The 27,764-nt window shown below is 37.0% G+C and overlaps 1 protein-coding gene and 1 pseudogene across 1 annotated transcript; both read left to right on the plus strand.

Moving 5' to 3' along the window:
* Window positions 1–26,977, plus strand: LOC112199176 (annotated as a pseudogene).
* LOC112197103 lies at window positions 7,903–9,016 on the plus strand. The gene is made up of 4 exons (XM_024337671.1): window positions 7,903–7,911; window positions 8,023–8,295; window positions 8,492–8,599; window positions 8,705–9,016. The coding sequence occupies exons 1-4, from the start codon at window positions 7,903–7,905 to the stop codon at window positions 9,014–9,016; spliced, it is 702 nt and encodes a 233-aa protein (XP_024193439.1).
* Window positions 26,978–27,764: the final 787 nt, after the last annotated feature.

The following is a 27,764-nucleotide window of genomic DNA, read 5'->3' on the forward strand; positions in this document are numbered from 1 at the left end:
ATGACTAACGGTAGCGGGGAAGGCGCTGATGATCAAGTGGATCAATCCGCCAACCCCCATCCCACCAATTCTGCATTCACCATTAACCGTGTATTGTTCACCACCCTAGTTGACATCGCTGGTGAACCCCAAACAACCCCTCTGAGTCCTCACACCCAGTCAGTGGTGGAAAACCAAACTGGCACAAGCTGCCAGATGCCAACATATATAGGACCTAGCAGCCAAGTTAGAGATGGCACTCACATACCTACACAAAGCAAACAGGGAGCGAAAACAGGAGCAAAAGTGTAATACCCTAGGAATTCGTAATTATTTTCCGAGGATTTTTCAAAATTAATTCAGTGGTTGTTGGTGCGAGTACGTTGTTTGGGAATAGAGTGGAATTATTTTTGGACGAATAATTATTCAGGAAGCGTCATTTTAGGGGGCGCAAAGGTTGAATTTTTATACATTGGGTCTCTTTGAAAACTTCATTCATGAGAGTCATAGAGCGCGTCGATACGAGTTTGTGGACATGTAGAACGCGGAAATCGGAATTTTGATGAAAAAGTTATGGTCAGTGGAAAAACCTACTATTTTCAGAAATTTACTATAAATAGAGGATTTCCAGAAATGGAAAGTGGAAAGTGATTTCCATTTCCGTCACTTTTCCAGAAATTTCCATAACCTATTCTTTCTTTGCAATCCTGCCGACCCGACCCGACCCAACCCGACCCTGCGGTCCCACCCAACTGCATCTATCTACTCTGGCCACAAGGCTGTGGCCCTATTCGACTTAGACAGAAGTCGTCGTCGTCCTGGTGCCCTTCTTTTCCTTCGACAACCACCCCAGAGGGCGGACCAAAGCTGAGAAAGCTTGGAGCTCAGAGATCCGACCGAAATTTTCAACTCCGACGATGGCAGGGCTTCAAACTGGGCTTATTCTTCTTGTAGGAGCTTCCTCCTTCGACCCTTAGTGGTGGTTTTGGATGATTAACACCTAATGAGAGTCAACTCAAAGTGAACATTATTTTCCTGGCTTGTGACTGCGATCAGCGGCAATCTAGACTTACTAGGCTTGAACCCCATGTATTAAAGTTGCTCTACTTGGTATTCTTGACATTTTGGACGGTTGGATTGTTGTGGTTTTGAGTTTGGCCGGCGGCGGTGTGCCACCGCGTGTGTCGATTTCCTGCCATGTCAGGGACAGATTCTGGTTTCATTTTTTTATATCTACTTGTCGATACGAGCATTTTGATATATAATACGTAATTTTTGGAGATCGTATGATTTTGTTAGAGTTTTTACCATTTTCGATTAGCTCGGTTTTGGATCCGTGAGGATCCAACTGTGAAATCGACTTTTGGCTTTGACATAATGATCGTAGAAGTATTCCGGAGACTTTGGGTGGTCTCGGACGAAGTTCCACCTTGATTGGTGTTACTTTCAGGGTTTTAGTTCAAACAGGGGTTTTGAACTTTAATCACTTTGTGATTCGTGCACTGAATCAAGACCGTATGTGTTTAGGTACTTGTCAGACTTGTGTTGAGCGGATTGCGGTATTTGTGCTTGTCTTGGTTAGCATGTGAAGATGCAGCAGGATTCAGAGATGAGTAAATCTCACAATATTCATTATGAATAAGTTACCATATTGTCTTGGAGTTATTGTTTAACTGTGACTATAGTTGGTATTAGTGGCATTCCTGAGTGGATGACTATGTGTGTGCGTGTGTGTGTGTGTGTATATATTTATGTGAAATATATATGTATTGGTGCAATTATTGTGATATGGGCACCATATGACGTATTGAGTTCATTATCGTTTGGAAATAGTGAAATTGAGTATTGAGTTGTGATCATAGAATTTCATTTGTTGAGATACCATGGGTCTAGTATGACTATCTTAACTTGTGATTTAAGATATGGTAGCTTGTGTAGGACTATCTGTGTAATGATCGGTGAGATCAATGTGATGAATCCTTGTGATGATTGTTGTGTAAAGCTTGTGTAAGAATATCTGTGTAATGATCGGCAAAATCAGTGTGATAAATCCTTCTGATGATTGTTATGTAAAGCTTGTGTAGGAATATTTGTGTAATGATCGGTGAAATCAGTGTAATGAATTTCTTCTGATGATTTTTGTGTAAAGCTTGTATAGGAATATATGTGTAATGATTTGGTGAAATCAGTGTGATGATTTCTGTGTGAAGAATGTGGAAATATCTGAGTGATGACTCGTGAAATCTATGTGATGATCAGTGTAATGATTTCTATGATTTGAATTGTTTGTTTTAATGTAACCTCCTGAACTAAAACTATATGTAGGGGTTACTATGAATTGATTTACCTTTGTTTGAATTAGGATTGCCTTGCTTTCTTCTTGTTTTACCATTGAGGGTTTGAATGATTTGAGGGACCATAGTGGCGACGAGTGTTCCGTGTGGGGAGGATAAGAAAGTGATTTCATTGTTTTGACCTTTGATGTCACGTTGATGACAAAGACTTCCGGTAGGGAGGAAAGGAGTGTGATTTTGTAATTCGCCATAGTGCGATAAAATGGTTCTAAACATTACTTGAGGAGGTTTTGTTTGACTAAAAAATTGTGTAATTGGAATCTAGGTTGAGAATCTGAGCATGTAGTTTTAGTCACGAGTTGACTTACATAAGCATGATATGGAAGGTTATGAAATTGAGGGTTGTAGTTGTGAGCTGTGCTTATTGTTGTTTAGGTTGAGGTGACTTAAGAATGTGTTTCTGCTTTGTGGTCTTTGAGTTTACTCATACAAGCTTTCGTAAGCTTACCAGGTCAGTTGTGTAGCAACCCGGTACATTATTCGATGATGTAGGGGTTAATCTTGCAGGCCAGAGAAATCGTGGCTGAAGCTGGGACGTTGGATTGACAGCTTTACGATAGGAAGCCAATTTTGTGACTATACTGTTGTTAAGACTTCCGCTTTGTAGTAAGCTCTGAGGAGCGTTTACTTATTATTTTACTGTGACAATTTAATTCATAAACTTATGTAATATATGACTCTACGGAGCGAGTATATTATGACATAGTGGGTTCAAGGCATCAGTATGTACTTGGTTTAAAAGGGAAAAGTTTTTCAGGTATTTTGTATTGATAAGTGAACCATCACACTTGTATAATTATGGGATTATATATTGATTTTTAATGTTGTATAAAAATTGGGCCGTGACAGGTTCATTAATCATTGTAATTGGGGCTTTGAAAAGTTTTCTGTTGTTTTGTGTTTATTAAAGTGCAATATTCTGTGAATGAGAGAAAGTGGTGATTTTTTTTGTGGTCAATTAGGGGGCAATAGACAAATTATTGCCCTCCAATAATGTCTTTATTGAGGGTTAGTAATGTTAGGATGTTTGATTATAAAATGATCATTTTGGTTTTGTTTTGCTCGTAGAACAAAAGATCAACAGCAATTGCAGACCTTTTATGCTTCATTTCATGGACAGCATAATAAAGGGAGAGGAACCTGGGGACAGCATGAGGAAAAGAATGCTAGAGAGAATCATGACCCTTGATGGAGCTTGGAGAAAGTGAAGACTGAAGTCCTGAACATGATATATAATGTATTGTAAAGTAGGATCTTCATTTTGAAAGTAGGAATTTAACCTAGGGATTCCAAAAATAGGGATTGTAAATTGTCGTATTAAACTTATTTTCAAATTAGGGTGAAATGACATGATTTAGATGATATGAAATACTTCTATGCCTTCAAATCATTACAAGTCCCTTCAAATCATTGCTAATAGATTCAATCCACAAAATCATTACAAGTCCTAAACTGGGGGTTCATAAAAAGTTTATTGCCCCCCAATAATATTTATAAAGATGGTTAGAAGTAACTCAGTTGGGTTTTAAGTTAGTTTGCAAAAGTATAGTTGGGGTTCAAGTCACAAGATGAACTAATGTCACCAAATAATTAGGTTTATTGGGGGGCAATAGACAGATTATTGCCCCCCCCCCCCCAAACCACTTGTAAGTAGTCATTGCAAACTCAAACCTGTTCAAAATTGAATCCATTTCTCTAAAAGCAACAGAAATCAAATTAAAAGTTAATATCAATCATCCTCAACAGAGAAATGGTTCAATTAGCCTGAATATAAACAATTATTGCCTCCCAAAAAACCTATTACTGCCCCCCCCCCCCCCCCCCCCCCCCAAAAAAAAGAAACTGTAAAACGTAACAATCCTTTACATAAACATGTACAATTGCTTAACAAGAGGTTCTGTGCAGCTCAACTTGTTATGACTGCCAATTTTGCCTCAACGGCCACAACGAATTTTGTTTATTTTCAACCTCTCCATTAGACTTGAATCGCTTCACCCTAGGCTTCCCGGGTTGCCTCTTTGCAAGGGGAGGTAATATAAAGTCAGTAGCAGATTCAAAAGAAGACATATCAACATTGGTTATCGGCCAAATAGGAAAACTGTAGCTCTTCTTGTACATATCACACAGGAAAGTACTTCACAACCAGGAATTGAATACTGAAGCTTAATAACATCACTTGGTAAAAACTAGACCGTACAAAAAATGTCTTCACACAAGTCAGAATAGCTCATACATTGATTCAGAGGAATCATATAACCTTTTCCAGAATAAATGTACCTAGCAACCAAAGGATCAGCCATATTCCTGCAAAATAACAAAACAAAGCTATTATTGCCCCCAATAATATAATCAGAACTACCAAAACACATCAGAAGCTGTACCAAATTACTATGAACACAAAGGAAAAGATCACTAGACAACAATTATATAGACTTCATAACATTAAGACAGATTACTGCCCCTAATAAACATATTATTGCCCCACAATAATGTAGTCAGAACTACCAAAACACTTCAGAAACTGTAACAAATTGCTCTGAACACAGAGGAAAAGATCACTAACCAACAATTATAGAGACTAGATAACAATTAAAACACATTATTGCCCCCCAATAGACATATTATTGCCCCTCAATAATATAGTCAAAACTACAAAAACACTTCATAACCAGCTCAAAGTTAACACGAAGCTAAGATTCACCAAAATTAGTTCAAAGTTAACACAGTAATTCAAAAGTAACACAATGTACACAAAAAGACTTAGAAATTCAAATCAGAACTACAAAAACACTTCACAACCAGTTCAAAGTTAACGCGAAGCTCAGATTCTCCAAAATAAGTTCGAAATTAACATAGCAATTTGTACACAAAAAGACCTAGAAATTCAAATCAAATAGATTAAACAGACCTAAAATAAAACAATTAGAGATCGATGAAGAAAAGAATCAAACCGCGATGGAGGAACACAAACAAGAGCTCGATCTCGCTCCATGTGATAATCGCAAAAGAGCTTCTCTCTCTAGAAATCGCAGAGCTTCTGTCACTAGAAATCGCAGAGCTCGGATCCTCTCTCTAGAAATCGCACAGCTCCTCTCTTTCTCTAAAATGACAGAGCTTCTCTCTAAAAAAACCAGGGAGCTTCTCTCTCTAGAAATAGCGCCGATCCTCTCTCTCTAAAATTGGGGAGCTTCTCTCTCTAAATCTCATTCTATTAAGATTTTGAAAGCTTGACAGTTATAAAAGGGCAAAACGGTCAGAAATTTTGAAGAAAACAGGCCTGGTTTGGCAGAGTTGGGCAATTGGGTTTAAAAAATGTAACTTGTTATTTAATGGTCAAACTCTTAGAGTATTTGGGTAAGTGGGGTTAACTAACCCTAAATTTGGGTAAATGATTATTTATCCCCTTATTGCATTACTTATATCTTCTTCTTAATGCAGTGGATTAACACAGGCCATATTCCTTGCTTTGAAGATGGAGGTCATCATCGACCAAACCGGCATGTTGAGATTTCCAGGGTCATATTTCAAGAACTGGAAAGAATTTCCTGCAGGAAAGATACTTCACCCCAGGTCGGTTTTATTTTTGTTTTCTGTTTTTCTGTTTTGTTTTGTTTGATATGAGTTGGGAACTGTCATTGGTTTTTGTGGTTTTCTCCTCAATGAAAATTACTTAGAGGATCCAGCTTTGATAGTTTTGATTACTAAATCTGTTTCTTTTCAAATATAAAATAGTAATAAGAACTAACACCCCAAACGACTTGAAGCACAGCTGCCCCTGTATATAGTCCAACTCAAGATCAAATGATGGAGTATTTCTTTATTTAAAGTGCTCACCAATGCCAAAATCCCCAACTCTATTCCACTTGAATTCACTTCCACCCCCTTGCTGTTAAAAATCCTACTTTGCTTTCCAACTAAAATTTCCTGGCTATTTCAGCACACTACAAAACTTGGTTCGTATATCTTTGTTTGTGAATGTGTTTTTGAAACTATATGAACTGTTCTGTTTTTTCTTCAACTTTAAAGTTCTTCATTTAATTTTTATCTTTGTTTTTTTATTTCCTCAGTTCAAAAATTTATGTTTGTTGTTCAGGAAATACTCGTTATTCGCAAAATTCATCCCTGTCTGCTGTCTTTCAAGGCAGAGTTTACTGCATCTGTCCCCTTAACACGAATCAGGGACATTGCTCATCGGAATGATATCCCTCATGACCTTAAGGTGTACTTTGCATTGCATTTATTGCCTTATTTAATGCAATAACATACTATGATAAATCCCACAGTAAGTATCATTTTGTGCCATGTAATTTGATAGAAAGAAAAAAGGATGGGAGATATAGTATCATTTTTCTTATTTCTAATCTAACTAATGATGTTTTAACTATTGAACAAATGTATAAATATGAGCAAGAAATTAAGCTACAATACAAAACAAACTTCACCGCAATGCTGGTCCTGAAGATCTAGTTGCTGCAGAAGCCATGCTTGCAAGAATAACCAAGAACGCTGGGCAATATAATGAAGCATTTGTGGAGCAGTTCAAGATATTCCATCATGAACTCAAAAGACTTCTTCAATGCTGGAAGGTAATTTGGACAACAAAGACATTCTAAAGTTATACTTGCTATGTTTTTTTTCCCCTTGTAGAAGTTAACTTTTAAATGACTTCTTAGTGTGTTACATTGACATAAATTTTTCTACAAGATGATGAGAAAATGATATTTCACTGCTGTTTGTATTTAGTTTCTTGCCTTTTCTTTTGGGTAAATTCATTGTTAATTCTTTCTAAACTGACATCAAATACATAATGTTTTGGACTTGGAATTCCTACTTGGTTAATTGAAAAAGTTAATGTCACGCCCCAAATTTTGAATAACCAATTCAAATCCGAAACATGAATAATCACAAATACAAATACCAATCTAAAATTTTCTTTCAGAGTAACACACCTCACACCACTCAATATTACATAATCCAACTCCTCAATTTTCTTATTACAGCACACTCTCACAAATTCCAAATTGTAAAGATTGAAATGAACATAACGAAACTCACAATAATGTTGTGACTCAAATGCCACTGCCCTAAGCAGGCCGATCACCACCCTGGTTCTCCTGACCTGCAGGATTATCCGCTACACCGTTTGAATAGTGTATCGGGATTGCAACAACACAAAACCCGGTAAGCTTTTGACAGCCAGTATGAGTAAACTTAAGGATTGCACAAATTTTAATTAACAATTTCAACTCAAGCATAGAAATTGTAGTAATATCACATCCCACAATGACACTACAACAAATATAGACATTAGTGACCAAATCATAGTGACCAACTTATAATTGGTCACTAAAAGAATAGAATTAATGACCAACATTACCCATTGGTCACTAAAGTAGTCAGCACTAAATTTTTTCCAACTCCCGCCTAATTATTTTATTTTAGTGACCAAATCTATAATTAATAGTGACCAGGTTATTTTACATTTTTCCTTGGTGAATTTTCAAGCGGCAACTTCGTGGTCTCCAAAAAATTATAGGCGCGCTCCCAATTCCCAAATTGTGAATGAAAGATGGATATTGTGATACCCATCTTGTTCTTCTCTCACTCCGACTCTGACTCAAATATTCTCTGACTCATACCCATCGACTCTGACTCAGATCTTCTCCTCTGCTCCTATTAATTCATCAAGTTATTTGAATTTCGAGCTATTGAGATTTTCTTTCGGAAAGATGATGTTGATTTAAATCTACTCCCGTGCTCCGACACCAAGGTCGCCAGGTCCGACGGCTTCAGCTTCGGGATTGCTTTCGCCTCCCGTTACGGCGCTAACTCCACCTCCCAGTTGTCTCCGTGCGACACTAGACTCTCGCCCTCTCCGTCAACTCCTCTTTCGCTCCGGTCCGTTCTCTCTCTCTCTCTCTCTCTCTCTCTCTCTCTCTCTAAACAGTTGCATTTCGTTTTGGTGATCCTTTAATTTTGTGAATCGCTACGGGGATTTGATGGGTTTAGGGTTAATGTTGATTTTGATATTGATAATTGCAAAATGTTCGTCTCAGTTTTGTAAGCTTGGCACTGAAAGTATCAGATTGTAGTTAAGTTAATGTTGGCTTGTTTTGAATTCCATCGTTCTATTGTGGTTTGTGATTTTGAATTTGCAGGATAATTATGGGGCATATATGGTTGCTTTTGCTGGGCATAAATATGCTGCAAGGTCTACTGCGGCTTTTGTTGCCAATAGTACCTACACTGTCACCAGCTTTACTCTTGTAAGTGAGCAAGGAAATTGCAATTGGATTTGGAGTTTGAATTCGTTAATGTCATTCGTGGTTTGTGGTTTAGGTTATATAGTGAATGTGTTTTGATTTATGCAGGTGCTTGAGTTCACCGAGGGCAGGCTGCAGCACCTGCATTGGAAAAGGGATGGGTGCGTCAAATGTTCTGGGAGCTCCAGGTTCATTTGCCTGCACAATCGGGACTGTGCAATCAAGACAAACATCTACAAAACCCATGGAGGCACTGTGGATTGCAGTCTCAGGATCCAATTGGCATTTTCTGGGACGGATAAGCACCTATCCGTTCTGAACTCATGGTATGAAGCACAGAACCTTGGTCAGTACTCCCTTTATGGTCTGTATTCAAATCTGAAGGATTCTCTCACTAGCCAGTATAACAAGTTTTTCTGATGTAAAATTGTTTCGGTCAGATTCTTGTAATTTTTTCACTACCCACTCGCTCGGTTTGATCGTTCACTTCTTTGTGTTTCATTTGTATGTTGTTGTAAAGAAAATCAAATTTGAGTATCATTGTGATTAGAGGAGAGATATACGATTTTCAGTAACATTTGTGTGCTTTGTTTTGATATGAATGTTTCGGTTTTGATTTGGTTTGATTTTCCTTATTTCTAAATTTTATTGATCAGGTTGCTTTTCATATATCCAGTGCAAGGATTAGCTGGAGACAACGAAGAAGGATCGATAGATAAACGATTGGGTTTTTGTATTTCTGGGTCTGGTAAGAAGTTGCCAGTAGTTTGATTTTTTTTTTCTCATATAACTTGACTCTCTATGTTTGTGTTCTTTTGTATTGTCACTTCTATATATTGTGGATTTTAGGAAGTTTGGCAGTTGATTTTGCGATTAAATTGTATTCTGAATTATTAATTTATTAACTTGTCAGGATGCTCTGGATCTGCTCAATAGCATCGCTCAATCTCCATATGACCAAGACAAGTTCCGCCTCATGAATTCATTGCGAGAATGCTTCCTCAATAAGGTCACCCAATCCCTCTTTCTCTCTTAATTCACACTCATTTCTGTGAATCTGTGCTTGGTTTGTTTCTCATTGAATTTGATATCTGTGAGAAGCCCAGTAATTTGATTAAACTAGTGACACAGAATTGGGTATGTTCTTGGGTTATGAGTTGGAATTTTATATATTTTGAGTGTATTTGATTGCAGAAGGGCTGAAACCCATATTGAGATTTGTTCAAGGCTAGATATTTATGTTTATTTTGCCTTGGAAAGTTTAAAGCTTGATTTAGATTCATGAAGTTGATATGATATATGTGCCTATTTCTTTACTGGTAATAACCAATTTAATCATGGATCGAATTGCTTCGTGGTTCCGGTTTGTTACTGTGTAATGTCCTACTTAACCTGGATTATGGCTTGCATAGTCCAGGTACAAGCTTTGCTGCTGTGAAATTATCAAAGGATCAAGCACCAAAGAAGTGAGATTTTATGCCCCTTAAAACCAATTGATTTTACCCATTTTCAGCTAGTGTTAAGTGTTTGTCCTAGAACCCTATTTATACTTATATATTAACTATTCTATTTAGTTAATGACATGTTTAGGAAGAAGAGATTGGATGACGTGTGCCACGGTGAGTTTTATTTTGCCTTCAAATGTGATACTCCCATGCATTGTTTGTACAAAAGCTATTACATAAAGTAGACCAGTGATAGGAGTTAACTTAGTTATTCATGTTTGGTGGTGTAGGTAAAGTAGTAGTGGATGCGAAGGTGGTCAACAAAGGCGATACTCCAAATTTGATGTAGGTGATTACTTCATTTTAACAAACCAATCTACAGTTCATTAAACGAGAGTCATTTATACTCGAACTTTGGTAAGACCTGTTATGCTAATTTGTTCTTCTATTTTGTATATCCAGAGCAGGACACAAGTTACAAGCCGCCATTGAACAACTAGGTATCAATGTTTCTGCAAAGTAGCTCTTGACTCAGGGTTATCAATCAACGGATTTATCAACTGCTTACTTCAGTATGGTGTAACTTTTGTTTATGGAGTTGATGTTGTATATGGACAGGTAACACCCCTATTTGGTCGTAAATGATGTGTTATTTCCTATAGGTCTGAGTACGTGTATCAGTACAGGAGTTATTATTTACTTTTCAATTTCTTAAGTACAAAACACACAATTAACAGGGCATTCATTAGCTTTCTATTTTCTTGTCATTATTATTTCTCTATTGCTTATAAATGCTAGCTTTTATTGGGTTAATGCAAGGAATTTCCTGTTTTTATACAAGGAAAAAATTCCTTGCCAAAAGCCATTTTTCTTGTAGCTACTCATTGCATACTTTTATTTCAGGCTACCATATCTTGACTATGTGGCTGCCTAGTTATGTGACTCCTTATTTGGATGTCTGATTGTCTAAAACCATGTTAGGATGTGAACAATATTTGACGGTGATTCTAGTTCTTGAAAGGCAATCTATCAATTTACCCAGGTTTAGACATCAGAGTGTTATAAAACTGGGTAGTTTCTCAGTTAGAAGGTGTGGACATCCTTTAGTGTTTCATTTTCCTAAAAAATCATGACATATTTCTCATTTTTCACTCAGATGTAGTCCAGTCTGGCATTTCTTTTCAAGAAAGCCTTAGTCATGGCATCTTGTTTGTTTTTAATGTCTTACTTTTTCTTATAGGGCATTTCGGTGTAAATAAACTCTTTCCAAAAAGAATGCAGGATTGGCTTCATAGATTTAAATATATGTAACAATTGTAGATATGATTGGGTTAAACTGATTGAGGATCTCTCTTTGTGCAGTTTTACAGGCAAGTGATCAAGTTGATTTGTTCCTCTTACCAGGTAAAAGTTCCTTTCCTATTTTCTTATTAATTTCAGTATATCTTGTGTGTTAAATACAAACAATAGTTGTCTAAATTTGCTTATCCTCCTTGCTTATAGGAGTAGCATTTGACAGACCTGGGAGACGTTTGGCTTGCGTCGACAGAGGGTATGATTATGCATATTACTGGCTTAGATGAAAATTTTATTTTGTCTTTCAAGTTTGTGAGCTGAGTTGTTTGGAGGTGTCATTGTGTACTTCCCCCTTATACATAAGGCTACTAGAGATGTGAATACTGTCCTTCCCTATATAAGAGTTTTAACTTAAGTATCATATTTTCTTAACCAAAAAAATTATTATCTTATTCAGATTTATGACTTAGTGATCTTAGCCCATGGTCTTCTATAGTTATTATGATACTTTTCTTTCCCACTCTTTTTTTGTGTGCAAGCTCAGATACTGTCTAATTACTTTTAATCTGATTCATTTTACATATACAGCAAATCTTGCTCAAGTGAGGGAGGCAAATCAAGGCAGATCAAGCAGAAAGACAAGAAATGCAACTTGCAGAGCGAGTTGATGGCTGCAAAGTCTACTGCAGCTCAGCAACGAGGAGTTAGAAATCGTCAAAGCTGGTGCAGCTCAGCAAAATGAAGAGTTAGAGGCAGTGAAGGCTAAAGCCACTGCACAAAATGAAGAGTTTGGAGGCACTAAAGGCAAGACAAAATCATACTGACATACTTTTACTTAAATTGATGTGTTATCCTCCCAAAACTGATGGTATGCATACATGATTCATTTGTGCTGTTGTAATTATATTATATCAAGGAAATATAATTAGTGTATAACTGTATATAGTGAATACTAGGCCTTTCTTAGATACAGCTCTTACCTACATTAGGATGAAAATTATAACTTGTTGTATATGTTTTGTTATATTGCAGATTGGTCTAAGCTTCAAAAAAGTACATCTTGCAAACTGTCATTGAAGGCTTATGGAACTTCTAGAAAGACTTGTATGTATTCCAATTTATTTTGAAATTGCTATTAAGGATGGATATTGACATTTGTTTATTTTGGATATGTAAATGTAATAGAGATACGTGTCTTATTTTGTATTGGAATTGAGTAGTTTAATATTGATAACTGGTTTTTGAGTACATTTCATTTTGTGGTGTTGGAGTATTGAAGGCTACTTTGATTTGTATTGACGCACTAAGTGATCAAATTTGTATTAGCAATCAGGAAAAATTGCCGATTCAGTTACCAAACCAATGATCTAACAATATGGTCACTAAAAGCATGTTAGAGAATGGTTTTTAATGACCAAATTTTGCTATTCAGTGACCATTGGTAACACCTTTAGTAATGATTCATAGGTCACTAATGCCATTACTATTTGTGACCATAAGATTGTGGTCACTAAAGACATTTTGAATTAGTGACTGTAAAATCGTGGTCACTAAAGACAACTTGTATTAGTGACCAACTTACATTTGTTGGTTACTAAATAGAATTAGTGACGGACCTATAGTGACCACCTTGTGACCACCTAACTTTGGTCACTAATTATATTTAGTGACCAAATTTGTTACTTTCAGTGACTAATGTAGTGGTCATTAATACCCAGATTTGTTGTAGTGTGACCACCACAAAAACAACTCCCTTTCTCACTCTCATATATATATATATATATATATACATATATATATACTTATGAGTCTCAAGTAACTCCATGTTACCCTCATAAGATCACTCAACATTTGGCAGACAGACTAGAGCTCTAACTGATCGTTTCCACCTACCTGGCGCGAGAGCGTGGTTCACGATTTAATGCTATTAGTAACCACCAACCTGGTACAAGAGCGTGGTTCACTGATAGTATGCCATGGTCACCCCGTGACTTATTGATCTCCACAGATCAATACATCTCCACAGATCAAACAATTTATTGTTTCTCAAACAATAAAACTCAACACCTTACTATATGGTTTCCTCAACAAAATCCATCAATACATATATATTTTTCATGTAAATAATATGTGTACATAGACATTCACACAAGAATGCCTATTAATACCAACTATAGTTCTCATGCAATAAAACAATAAATTCATTTTAAAACTTAAATTCATTTTGTTACCTGTGAGCCGTAGCCCTATGAACAGTAGTCGATCGAGTTCATATTTTTCGAAACAATTATTTATTTCTTAAACAATTTCCACAATTAAACATAAATCTTTGGAACTTCGGTTCGTAAATGAACCATGTGCGATTTACTCACCTCTAATCCCGCTGCGTCTTCTTAACAGCTCAAAATACGATTCACAATCGTCCACCAACTCAAACCGTCAATCACCTAGTCAGATACAATCTTAACTTAGCAAATCATTCATAAACCACACATATACGACAATCCAACGGTCGGATTCTAATTTAATGATGATCCAACGGTCGGATCGTAATTAAATGAACATCCAACGGTCGGATCCTCACGGATCGCCCTTAGGATCATCCTCCAAAATTATCACGAAGATCCAACGGTCGGATCTTCCTGAATCGTCCTTCCAAATCACTATTTCACAATTATACGAAGATCCAACTGTCGGATCTTCGCCCATGACCACACAAGGTCATCGGGACAGTCATATGATCAACATATTAAAACTACAAGTCCATCAGACGGTCTGATCTTCACAGATCACAAATCGAACGATCGAAACGTAAAAATTCATAACTTAATCATACGATATCGAAAAATTGAGTATAATATATTGAAATGATCGTATTGAAGTAAAGAATCTAAAAATGCACAGAAACTATCCTTGTGACCCCCGGAGGTGGCCGGAAATTCCCGCCGGAGTTAATGGCAGAGCCGCCGCCGACCACCACCAATGGTGTCGGGGCCGGGCTGATCTGCTTCGTCTCATCAAGCCTAATAACTTTCCTAACTAGTATGTAAGCTGAAAATGACGGGAAGGGATCAAAATTACCTAGAACCAGTCGAGGTGGCCGGAAAATACCCAGAAACCGGCGAGCTCCTAGTTCGACGTAAAAACTTTAACCACACGCCTCGATATCTTCTGGAAACTTGTTCAGAAACTCAAGGCGAACTCACCAAGCCAAGAATCACAGGAAGAGGTGGTTTGCAACTCGAGATACACGGATCGAAAGGTGATTTTCGATCTAAACCGAGGCGAGCTCCGACGAACGTGAAATCGTTCTACCCAGGTCTGGTCCTTCTTGGTGCTTGTTCAGAAAGTTGAGGCGAGTCCAATGAGCCAAAAATCAAGAGAATTTGTGGCCTGTAGCTCAAGATATCGAGATCGAACCAAAACGAGCTAAAAAAGGAACCGTGTCTTCCGCTGCCACTGTCGGCCGTGTTGCGGTGCAAGGCTGCCACTGGAAGCTGTGTAAGATCGAGTTGAAGCTGTGGGAGGTGGTCTAGTGCTGATTGGTCGCCGGTGGAGCGAGAGAGAGAACGGAGAGCTTTGCTCTGTTTTTTTTTTTGGCTTTGTTTCGGTCGAGAGAGAGAGAGAGAGAGAGAGAGAGAGAGAGAGAGAGAGAGAGAGAGAGAGAGAGAGAGAGAGAGAGAGAGAGTTTCTAATAATTAAGCTGCTATCAATCAACTAACGGTGTGGTCAATAACGAAAAGCCGCAACCCTACTAATTATGCTTAATCATGGAAGGTAAAGCATTACAATTATGTAAAGTAAGGCACTGCAGTTATGTTTAGATAAAAAAAATGGAGGTCATTACAGTTAATGTATAGGAAAGTTGTTTAGAGCCTTACCCTGAGTTTACAGGAAATGACCTTCTTAACAGATCAGTAATATCCATTTGGATAAATGGTAGAATCAGTGAAAGAAAGCATAAAAATGTCAGGCACTTAAATATGCAGTCCCTAAAACTTTGACTAGACTAGATCCACTACTACAAAAAGGTCATCAGACGACGGTGGATTTGTGTTGTGTGATGACCAAGCTCACTATGGTCTAAGTGAGTGTTGTGTGATTGAAACATCAGACAATGGTGATTTCATCGTTGTGTGATAGTACTTTGCTCAACAGAATACTAGTTTCCGTTGTGTGAATTCTGCGTAGGCATGTGACTAGCATGGCATTCGCGGGGATGCCGTGGCACAGTCAGACAACAGAAAAGGAAATTTGCCGTTGTCTGAGATTCATAACACACAACGGATATAGCTCATTCTTTGTTGTATGAGATTCATAACACACAACGGATATAACTCATTCTTTGTTGTCCGATATTCATAACAGACAACGGATATAACTCATTCTTTGTTGTCTGAGACTAATAACAGACAACGGATATAACTTAATATTTGTTGTCTGATCGATGTAAGTAACACACAACTGAAGTAAAATTATCTCCCTTGTCTGTTGATTACTTAGACAACAGTGATCATTTTATTTCTGTTGTGTGTTATGAATCTCACACAACAGAATTTTGTTTTCTTTTGTTGTTGGTTGTTAGTTCACACAACAACTATATTTCGTTATCCGTTGTGTGAATATTGTAATCAAATTGGGTACCAACCAGTGACTGTTGTAGGAGAAGCCTCAATTTTGAACTCTTTTATCATCATACAACACATGGTTTTGTCTTGTGTTGTATGACTTAACCTTGGACAACTTGGATTGCCTTAACAAATTGTGTGAGAAGAACTCAGACAACATATTATTTTTATTAACTATTGTGTGAGCATGATAAACCATTCAGAAAACATAGAAAATTGAGTATGTACTTGTAAAATGTTCTAGCTAGGAAGACCTAAAATACATAGATTACTGGTGCTTTCCTTTAATGCACCTTCATTTGTTCTTGCCGAAGCTCTCTTGTAGGCAAAGATGATAAGTACCCTCTCGATCTCTTACTTCATCGATCCTACACATGATGGACAAGGACCTTGCAGAAGCTCTAGTATTGACTCTAGTTCTGCTCACCCAAAGACCTTACCCTTTGAGCACATTGAAGACTCTCTAGCTGATTGAAACATTCTTCAACAAGTCCTAAATGTTCTGCCCACAGTGCCACTCTACCCATATATTTGCACGTCTACAACCATGCAGGTTATAATAATTTTTTACATTAGTTTCTTGTGGCCATGCATTTAAACTGCCATTAATTGCTTGCTGCTATTGAACACAAGTTCTGAATGAGTACCTAGCAGGTTACCAAAGAAATTAACAACTGAAATATGTTGGAAAACATAGCTACTAGAAAAGAGACCAACTAAATATGCTCAAAAGAAATGTAAGGGAACTTACTTCAGGAGTGTTCGCTGTATTTGATAATACACAAGCACATATTCCGAGTAGATTGATGAGTTTACTGAAGAAAAAGAAATTTAAAGCCTAATATAATTAACAAACATGAGAAAGAAGGTAAAGCATTGAGTGGGAGTTCAGAAAACACCCTTGAGCAATTTTCAATTAGCTCACCTGCACAGTGGTTCTCCCAAATGTGTGTCTTCAGAAAAATCATCAACTCACAATCACATAATTATTCACCCGCACCAGTTCACTGCATGAAAGGAAACACATAAGAAAATGCCTCAGCCTTAGGAGTCTGTCATATGTGCGTTGTGTTTGCATTTCATAGATTTTAAGCACAAAACAATAAAATAAAGGCTCACAATCATCAAATCACTTCACTGTATTGTTTCTTTACTGTCACTTTAGACCACATACAATCCGACAGTAATGAAATGAAGGCAACTAAATGATTCAATTGGAGAGGTAATGCTGTCATTTCACTGCATAAATTCAGTAACTATTTCATTGCCTTAACTACACTACTTCAATCAAATTTTTAGTTTCATTATGTGCAAGAAGAAAGAGAACTATATAAAGCACTTGCAGAGTAAACAATCAAAAGAAGAGGAGTGGCAACTGCATCCATTGGAAAAAAAAATTAAAAATAAAGGGTTGATATTCAAATTAAGTTAGAATTACCTCACATGCCACACAATAATAGGCCATAAACATCTTTAAAAAGCCAATTAATATGTATTGTCTTTCACATCTTTGTGACTAGACTTGCTAGCCTAATAGGAAAGTACTGCAAAGAAACATATTGAAGCAACATAATATAATTTGTTGAGAATTCAATAACCAAAATCATCCACTCAATTAAAGGAAGAGAATAATGGAAATTAACTTGTACATCTGCATCCAGTGGCTGCCAATATCTAACGCAAGCAATGAGAGGAAAATCAAACCAAGCCTGCAGTGAAAGTTCACCAGAAACTAAAATAAAGATGCATATACAGTCACAGCAGCTTATAAATAAATTGTCTTACCGAGAGAGAGAGAGAGAGAGAGAGAGAGAGAGAGAGAGAGAGAGAGAGAGATCACCTCTGTTACCATGTCCTAGATCGCTCTAAAGGTTGAAACTGCACAAGGAAGGGGGAAAGATGTCAACAAAATGTAACTTTTAAGTAGGAAAAGAGAAATCCTACCAATCAAAGAGGAAACTAGCTTTAGAAATCTTAAACTTTCCATCATCAACAAGCAGACACAGTAAGTGGGAACATGGAACTCACCATCCTTTTGATGACGTAAGGCTATATCTTGATTGACATCTCAGATTGACTTTCAACCTTAACTAAATTATGTTTCTCCAACTCAAATTCTTTTCTAGTCTCTTTCCCACTAATTTTGGGTTTAATTTATTGGACTTCCCTGACTTGTTTGACAGATGAAGGGTACTAGAAACTGGTTGTAGTGGAATACTAAGCTGACTTTCTTCATCTGCTGCAAACCGAGGAGGAAGTGCTCTAGTATGCACATTTTCACTAGTCTCTTTCACACCCTTGGATGGAATTTGAGTGAGATTCTTAACACTTGGAAAGGGAAAAAAAAAAAAAAACTTAAATGAGCATGCTTTACCTATATCAGATCAAATACAACTCTACCTATATCAGACAATTGGAGTTGGTTCATTGTTCAAAGATGTACACAACTGGGCATTAACTTACTTGGAGTTCTATGGATATAAGTTATTCAATATTACTAGCGGCGTTGATATTCAAGATGGGGCCATCTGATATCCTGTTTTTACTATAAAACTACCATAAATAAAGTTCATGGATTGAAACTATATATAGTAAAGGGAGAAGAAGAAGGAAAAGAAAGTTACCTTACATAAGCATAAAACGCCCAAGAGTTTAGCAATTTTTACAATCTAGCAGTCCTAGCAGCTTTGTATCGCAACTTCCTATTGTGATCTTCCTATAGAGCATTCAAAACAAAAAATAGAATTGACACATTCAAACCCAGCACTGCATAAATTTAGTAACTATTTCACTGCCTTACCTAAACCCCATCCAATTTTACACACTATCTTCCAAAAAATAACTACACTCTCATGATCAATATCATCTTCTTTTAGTAATGCTTATATGCGCAAATCCAATAACTTAACGAATCATGACATACAAACCCGACATTGAACAAATTTAGTAACTATTTGACTAGCTCAACTAAACCCCATATTCATTTTACACACTATCCTATCCTCCAAAAAAAGTTGCTAAATTCACAATCATGATCATTCAAGTTTAAGCTTTACCTCCTCTCGAATCTTCGCAGAGCTATTCTCAACTTGGTTGGCCATTGGCCAAGCCCTCAATCTTCACAAGCATCTTCTCATACAACTCCTCCACTCCACACAAGTGTAATTCACAGCCTCCGAACCCATCAGCCTACTCAGGCTATTCATCTCTAACCCCTCAGCGCACATATCCAACTCACTCTGGGCCTTCAACCCCTACTTTTTTCATTGATTTGTTAATTAGGAAACACGTTGCAGATTATATGTATCCATAGAATGAAGTGCATAACCAAACTTACCCTTTCATTATTGAAATTTCTGTCAGCTGAGCCTTTTCTACCATTAGAAATAACAGAACCCTGGCTACTAACTGAGGTCACAAAAGTAAGCATACAGCAGATAACAAAACATAAGCATAGTTCATTGTACGAGAGGAACCTCTAAGACAATTGCTTCAATTCAGATCACACAGAAACATAACAAAATGGAAGAAAGTAAGGGAAAACATCAAAACAGCACCCAAACTCATTTCATCAAAATCATGGTATTAAACCCAAACCCAAATTTCTCATCATCATTTCAAAATAGAATCAGAAACAACCAACCCAAAACCCCAATTCATACCAATTACCCTAATTTCCCAAAAACCCAAGTCACCAACGAAACCAAAATCATCAGAAAGAAAAGCAACTCAGTGGAGGACAAAATGGGAAATTGATGAGATGTTCATTTGGCGGAAGAGGAGGCCGAGGATGACGAGAGAGCGGAGGAGGACAATGAAGACATCGGAGACGAGAGAAGAGGTCGTTGAGAGCTTGGCCATCGCTGGTCTCGACTCAAACGGAAAAGATGGCCATGTAGATGGATTCAACTGTAGGAGATTTTGTGGATTTATTGCTTGACGGCTGAAACGATGAAGCCCATGGTTTTATGCGATGGATTGAGATGAAGGCCATAGTTGCAGATCGAGATTGAGAGAGCTTTCACGAGAGATTGGGGTTTCACGCAGAGATAGAGAGAGAGGATGGTGAGAGAGATCCAAATGGGCCGCTTTAGGGTTTGTGAGAGAGGATTGAAAGAGGACTGAGATTTAGGGTGTGTGTGAGAGGACTGACTGGGAGTTTCATTTTGTTTTGTCGAGAGAGTGTCAAGAGTGTGGGAGGCATAATTAAACTTCAAATAAATTCTAAAGTGACTCACACAACACAAACCTAACAAAATGTTGTAAGAGTGCACTACAAAAATCAAAATGCCAAAACATGAAGGGAAATATACCGCGCCCATAGCATTTTAGCTCAAAATGTTGCCGCCTATATTCCAACTTCACACAACAGAAAAGTATAACTTCTGTTGTCTAATTTCTACAACTTGCACTAGGTTTACCTTGTGGAAGACATTCAAGCAAGATTCCTCAAAATTTGGCATCCAGTTTTCAATCACACAACGGAAACCTCAAGCATCGTTGTATCAAGTAGCCCAAATTTCAGATTTAAAGAGGCAACCAAGACTCGAGAGTGGAGGGAAATCTGCCGCTCAATTTTTAAGGCTCAGACGACGGGCCATGCTTAATTCCGTTGTGCAATGTAGTTCCGATAAAAAAGTTATCACTTTGTTGGCATTCACATAACAGAATATAACCAGCACCGTTGTATAATAAAACTGACTTCAACACACAACAGATGATTTGTGTTCCGTTGTGTGATTAGTGTTGTGTGATTAACTTTTTGTACTAGTGAGATCATCTTGAAGATATTGGATGTAAGACCCAGGGGGAAGGGGAGGGTTGGTGGGAATTAATGTGGTACTATTACATAAACATAAATAATTTATAGGCTTCTCCATGCTGTGTAGAATTCACACTAGGGTGCTTTTCTTTCTCGAGGATTCTGTTAATTTGTTAACCAGTTTACACAATCATAATCTTTCTGGAGTATGGGGTAGTGGGTTAGGACTAGGATAGGTAAGAGGGTTCAATTACCTCGAGTTTTTTTTTTTTGGGTGAAATAAAAGAGTTTATTCAACTTGAAATGCAACCATCATTAGTATTTGCTTCTGCATTAATCAAAATCTTTCCCTGTTGTTTATGATAAACTTCATCCACTTGTATATGAGCAGTGCAGTTAATCTTTCAGCAAATACACTTTGATCGTAAATGGAATTAGTGTGGTTGATGTGACCTTTGGTTTTGATTAACCTTTATTGTAGCCTTGCCGAAAAACTTGAATCCATCAAAGAATCCATTGATGATAAAGGCCGTTCAGCTCTTACATTGTTCTTTGAGTGCAAAAAGGTGAACCTTCATTATTTCTTTTTTTCAATTCATGTTTTATATTTAAAGCAGGCTAGGCATATGAAACCCTTCGGATCCGAATATGTGATGTTCATTTGGGGCCAATGTTCTAGTGATGCAGAATTTAATGCTTGCAGTTATTAGGCATAATTAATCTTGCATCCTCATAGTTGCTTATTGTGGTAGTGCGAGTTTCATGATCAAATTGGATGGTGATTCAATTTTCATTACATATGCTACAACATTTGAGTCTAAGAGAGCGGTGATTCAAGAAATGAAATTAACATTTAACACTATTATTAGGGGAGAACTCGCTGTCAAGGTGTCATCTGAGGAGATGTGTTTTTTTTTTTTTGGTCATAATGTCAAGAGAAGTTAACTGTACCTCAGTATTGACCCTTGAATTAATAATAATACCCAACCTACCCACTTTCTCCTCACATAACAATTCTGTTGATATTGCCACTTTGAGCCTTTTTTTTCTCTCTTGTGTGTTTTTCAGTTTTGATGGCTGTTAAGAGGAATTTTGTTTTTAATTTTTTTCTTTCTTACAGGGTTTGGATGCTTCAGCAGAATCAAGTAAAGTTCTGGGATCTGATTTGTTGTTCAAGACCATGCAATCCTTGAGTGCTCCGAGAGAAATAATTGCGAAGGGTCTTGAAAGTGGCCTTAGAAATGATGCCTCTGATGCTGCAATAGCTATGCTCCAAAAGGTGAGAACAAAATGCTTTGTAATTATTTTGTAAAAGTTTAAGGTGAAACAACATATTGAATTGATTCAGAATTTGAGAATGTTTCTTTTAATTGTTGATATTCTTTCTTCATCACTGTGAATACAGTGGCGTCTTTGCGAGATTGGACTTGAGGACCATTCATTCATTCTTCTAAGCAGGTAGGAATATATGTTGGAATTAATGTACTTTCTCCTTAACTCTAGAGTTTTCTGTTTAGCTCTTGATTTAAATTTTTGAAGTATTTGGTTGTTGTAACAGCAGATAGAAATGTCTAGAGTCCTAAGATGCTATAAATTAAGCATTGCTGGTGTAATGCTTCTCATAAAAAAATCAATAGCAGTTCAAGAGCTCTGCAGTAGCAACTCATAAACCAAAATTCCTTTGTCTCAATAAACACTCTGCATTTCCAGATTTCCTATTCCCATCCTTTTTCAATCCAACAATATAATCCTTGGCAGTAAAAGCACATTCAGAATATTTGGATTGCAACAATTATTTATTTTTCGCTGGAGTTCTATTTGGTGTTCCTTTCTCCTCCTTTTTGGTTGTAGAAGGTTTCTGTAGAAAGTTGCTGAAAGTTAAAGTTTTCAAGGGTCATAAAGTTTATTGTTATTATTAAAGAAAAGATTGCTTTTATATATCTGAGGCTTTTTCTGTCCAGTCTTCATGCATAAAATATTAAAATACAATAAATGATGTTGATGCTTCAAACCGAACACTCTATTAAAATGTACTACGATGTTTTATGATATAAGAACAGTTGATCATAACATTAATTGAGAAATATCCTGGTTCTATGATTTGTGCATGACATTGGGCAACTAGAGGAATTATTGTGAATGACATTGTATACTGCAACCTGTTCAGGCTACCATGTAGCAGTCATGACCCCACTGTTAAACTTTTTAACTTCCATTATCTAGAGATATAATCTTACCATTGTTAGTAATATTTTGGCTGTCCATTGTTGACAATCATTGACTTGGTTAGATTCGCTAATGAGCTTGAAGCTATGGGAGGGGCTCATTGGTTGGCACAAGATGCGAAATCAAAGGATCTAAGCTCTTGGAATGATCCACTTGGTGCCCTTATAGTTGGTGTTCATCAGCTAAGGTTATCTCGTTGGAAGCCTGAAGAATGTGCTGCTATTGAAAACGAGCTCCTTGCCTGGAAATCAAGAGGTCTTTCTGAAACAGAAGGTAATTCGTCCTTTTGTCTTTGCAACAGTTTTGCATCACTTAGCTGGAAAATTGTTGATAGCTTGCTTCCAGGGCCCAATCATCTTACAACCTTCCTCCTGTTTTATTCATGAAGCGAGTGAAGATGGCAAAATAATCTGGGGATTAGGGCATAAAGCTACTCTCGATAGAGCCAGGAGGTTAACTGAAGAATATTCTGAAGCACTTCTTCAAATATTTCCCCAAAATGTCCAGGTATCTTTTGTTCCTTATTCTTTTTCAAAAAAGAAGCACTTGTTGATGAGGATGATGATCTACTATACAAAAGACTTGTAGATCTCTATGGGATTTCATTGGGTAATGATTCTGTGTGTACGCTTCAATTTCCTTTTTGGTTATAAGTTGTTAGTATTCTCTAAAACTCCGCCTCATATGTGGGTCTTTTTCATCATTAGAGTCCAACATGGGGAATTTATACTATATTTCTTTCATGGTCATTGTGATACTGTAGGATATATTCCTTTCTGAATCTTATCTACTGATATTAGTTAATTCATAAGCATAATTGCTAAAAGTTCGGAATGTAAACTTGAACTTGAACAATTCTTGCAGGTATTAGGAAAAGCTTTTGGAATACCTGAAAACAGTGTGAGGACATACGCTGAAGCTGAAATTCGTGCTGGGTATTTCTTAAAATTTTTAACATGCATTTGACAATGATTTTTGAGAGTAATACTGTTTATAGTTATATGGATTATTTAATTGCAGTGTTGATGATATAGAGACACTATCGTTGTCTGACTTTCGACCTACAAATGCTATGCAGTGTAATATTTCAGGTTTCAAAATTGTGTACCCTACTTTTGAAAGCAGTTAGAACTACCATTGCTTCTCTACGTTGGGATGTTATTGTGCCGGGAGCTGCTATGGGAACATTAGTTCAGGTATCTTTATAATCCTTCCGGTTACATGTTTTTTTTTGGAAGTTCAAAGTTATGTATAAGCTGAGTACAGTTTAGAGGGCAATGGTTGATATGCTTAATTGAAGTCCATGCGAAGTTCAAAATATTCAAGAACATTGACAAAAAAGAAAGAAAGAAATGGAAGTAGATTAATTGCTTTATTTTCAAAACATTAAGAAAGTTGGTAGATATACATTAGGTCAAATAGAGACTTCTAAAGTAATGTTGGATTGAAGATATTGTATATGTTTACGGGTACAAAAAAATAGGTTAAGTACCCAGCATAATGTGTTTATGTATACATTTGATCAAATAGATACTTCTAAAGTTATAGGTTTACGTGTACAGACAAACTGGGGGGTTTTTTTTTTTTTACTGAGGGAGGGTGGGTGTACTGCAGGTGTGGTGTAGCTTTTTCTGAGGAGGAGATTAAGGATTGTTTCTTATGGTCATTATGTTTCATGATTAAGTTTTTCTTTTTCTCTTTATATTTTTATTTTTCTATATGTATACATTCTTTCATAGATTAATTAACTTTTTTCTGTTCTTTGAAATATATAATCTCTACTTCGTATATCCCTCATAGGATGTCATAGGCTAGCAGTCTAGTACTGTTTGGCTTGTTGCAATGTTTAATTCACAGTTTCTCATAACAGTATAAACCTATAATTAACTTCAGGTTGAGAGGATTGTCCCTGGATCAATACCATCAACTGTAGAGGGACCTGTTGTTCTCGTTGTCAACAAAGCTGATGGAGATGAAGAGGTTTGTGCTTTCACTCAGGCCATAGTAATGGTATAAACAATCCAGTTACAATAGTTCTCTTATAGTTACTTACATCTGGCAGCTAACAGCGGCTGGGAATAACATTGTGGGAGTTGTTCTTCTGGCTTCCTCACTTGTCTCATCTTGGTGTCAGGGCTCAACAAATATGTCTTCTCTATCCAAATGTGACAGTCATTGAAATGTCAGGGCTCGACAAGTACGTCTTGTCCATCCAAATGTGACAGTCATTGAAAGGTTTTGATATAACTGCATAACTTTAACCAATAAACTATGATGGTGATCTACAGGAGAAGGTTGTGTTCGTGACATGTGAAGACGATGACAAAGTTGCTGATATACAAAAACATAAGGAAAAATATGTGAAGGTTAATTTTCTGGACATCTCTAAAGAGTTTCGAAATTCATCATTTTCTGAAAATTCTCTTATCATTATAAAAGTGCATCACTCAATTGATGCCTGGTGGGCCTTATAGCTCTAATGGTATTAGTTACACCCCACATTCAAGGCTAGACTCACTCTTGCTTTCCTCCCTTTCCCAATTTTTGTCCAATTTTGAAAATTAAAAAAAAAATTGTAAAGATAGAAAAAGTCGAGTGAGAGGAGCCAAAGGAACAGTAGCAATGAAAAAAATAAAATGGTGCTAGGACATTTTTATTTGTAAATTTGATATAATATTTTTTTTTGGCATCCATGAATTTTGCAGGTTAGAAGCATCCTCATCCAGTGTTGAAATATATCCTTAATCAGAAAACAGCAATGGCAATTTTGCAGTGAAAAATCTTTCTGGCAATTTTGCACCAAAAGTTGATTCCTGTGGAACTCCTGACCCTTCCTGGTCTGCTGCTAAACCCCAGATTCCAATCAGGTACAATTTTGTTCCTGAACAAATCAAGCAAAATAGAGGGATAGAAAGTACCAGCATTACACCAGTAGGGTTCTAATCAAGTAGCAGTCATCACTCCTAGAGAGAACATAAAATATTCCATGATCACACCGGCCTTTTTCATCACATGAAACACACTTGGAATTGCTCCAAGTCAAACTATACTTCACACATGAGTAAAATCTCAAGAAATTTTGGTTCACTGATGTTGGTTTTCATCATCACAAATTGTATTTTCATCTAGGGGGTATCTGCCGGTGGAGTTTTACTACTTGCTGATGCAGAAGCACTGAATTCAGGTGCAAAAGCCGCTGCTTGTGGTCATTTAGCTTCTTTGGCAAAAGCATCTGATAAAGGTAATATCCAATTTTGGTTAGGACTGCAACTTTTCTTTCCAAGGATTAACTCACTAATCCCTTTTAGAACTCTTATTTTCTTTAACAACCGTATTTCCTGTGTTTATGTCTTAAATATCCTCTTTTGTTCCTATTGGATGCATGAACATCATTGTCATTGGGGTGCACTAGAAGGGTTAGTTTTTCATTGGAGTGCATTAGTGTACTGTAGAAATTTGGTGCATACTTATATCTATGGACTAAGGGTGATGTGGATTCCCTAAAAGCACTATCTGCTATTTTCCTGCATATATTGGTGTTCCTCTACATTTACTTACTTGTGGTTTTTCCATTTGCAGTTTTTAGTGACCAAGGGGTACCAGCTTCCTTTAATGTCCCTGCTGGAGCAGTGATACCATTTGGCTCTATGGAACTGGCATTAGAGAAAAGCAAATCCATTGAATCATTCACGTCCTTTCTAAATAAGATAGAAACATTGAAGCCGGAAAGTGGAGAACTTGACCAAGTATGTGGTCAGCTTCAGGAACTGATCTCTTCTCTACAGCCCTCCAAAGATATCATTGATAGAATAGCTAAAATATTTCCAGGAAATGCACGGCTAATTGTTCGTTCAAGTGCTAATGTTGAAGACTTGGCTGGAATGTCGGCTGCTGGACTACAATGATATAGAAATTGCAGTTTTGGATGCCTTAACGATCATCAAATTGGCTGAAATTTTGTAGAGATGATCTATACATTAGGATCTAAAAATTGAACGGTTAAGATGTGAAAATATGATCGGAAAGTGTGGGTAAAAATGAGAAATCCGTACCTTTTTGCTTAGGTGCGGATATCTGCACCTGAGCAAGGTTGTGTGTGTATATATATATATATATATATCATAATTTGGATATGACAGTCTACTCTGTTTTATTATTTATTTAACCTTTTGATGTGGGAGCTTTTATAAACTCCAGGAACTCCATGAGCTTTTATAATCTCATAATAACATTGCTGGACTGCAACTTTGGAAGTTTGGAACCATAGAGATTAGAGGTGTTTTCATTTTCATAAACTCCAGGAATTATGATATAGCAAAAACACCGAGTGACGAGCATATATGAAGACAAATGATACAAAACCCTCCTCACTCTTTAAGGTCTGCAGAGTCTTATAACTTTGCACAACGATGCACAAGTAAGTGAGCTTTTGTATCCAAATGGTGGCTGGAAGCCCCCCTTGTTCTAATGCTCATTCAACCAAGCTGAAGCTAACATTATTGCAAGTATCCCCTCTTGGAGATGGAAGGAGTGAAGACTGCCTTAGATAGTTCTACGAGAAAGATGGAAAATACTCGGTGTGCTCTGGATATAAGGTAGCTTTGCGTAGTGGTGGGTCAGGGGCGGATAGGAAGAAGAAGTTTTGGAACAGAGTTTGGGGACTGGGCATTCCAAGCAGAATGAAGCTGTTCATATGGCACGCTATAGCCTATTTAGAAGAAAAGTAGGTAACAATGCTCAGATGTACAAGACGTGGTGCGCATGAGGAGTGGCTTTCCATGCATTATGGGATTGTCTTCTAAGCAAACAGG

Source organism: Rosa chinensis, chromosome 4 (genome assembly GCF_002994745.2).
Source record: "Rosa chinensis cultivar Old Blush chromosome 4, RchiOBHm-V2, whole genome shotgun sequence".
In the NCBI taxonomy this organism is placed as follows: Eukaryota; Viridiplantae; Streptophyta; class Magnoliopsida; order Rosales; family Rosaceae; genus Rosa; species Rosa chinensis.

Coding starts and splice junctions, on each gene's coding strand:
- LOC112197103 (XM_024337671.1), top strand. Junction 8,296..8,491: donor AACAGTTGCATTTCGTTTTG/GTGATCCTTTAA, acceptor TTGAATTTGCAG/GATAATTATGGGGCATATAT. Junction 8,600..8,704: donor CTGTCACCAGCTTTACTCTT/GTAAGTGAGCAA, acceptor TGATTTATGCAG/GTGCTTGAGTTCACCGAGGG.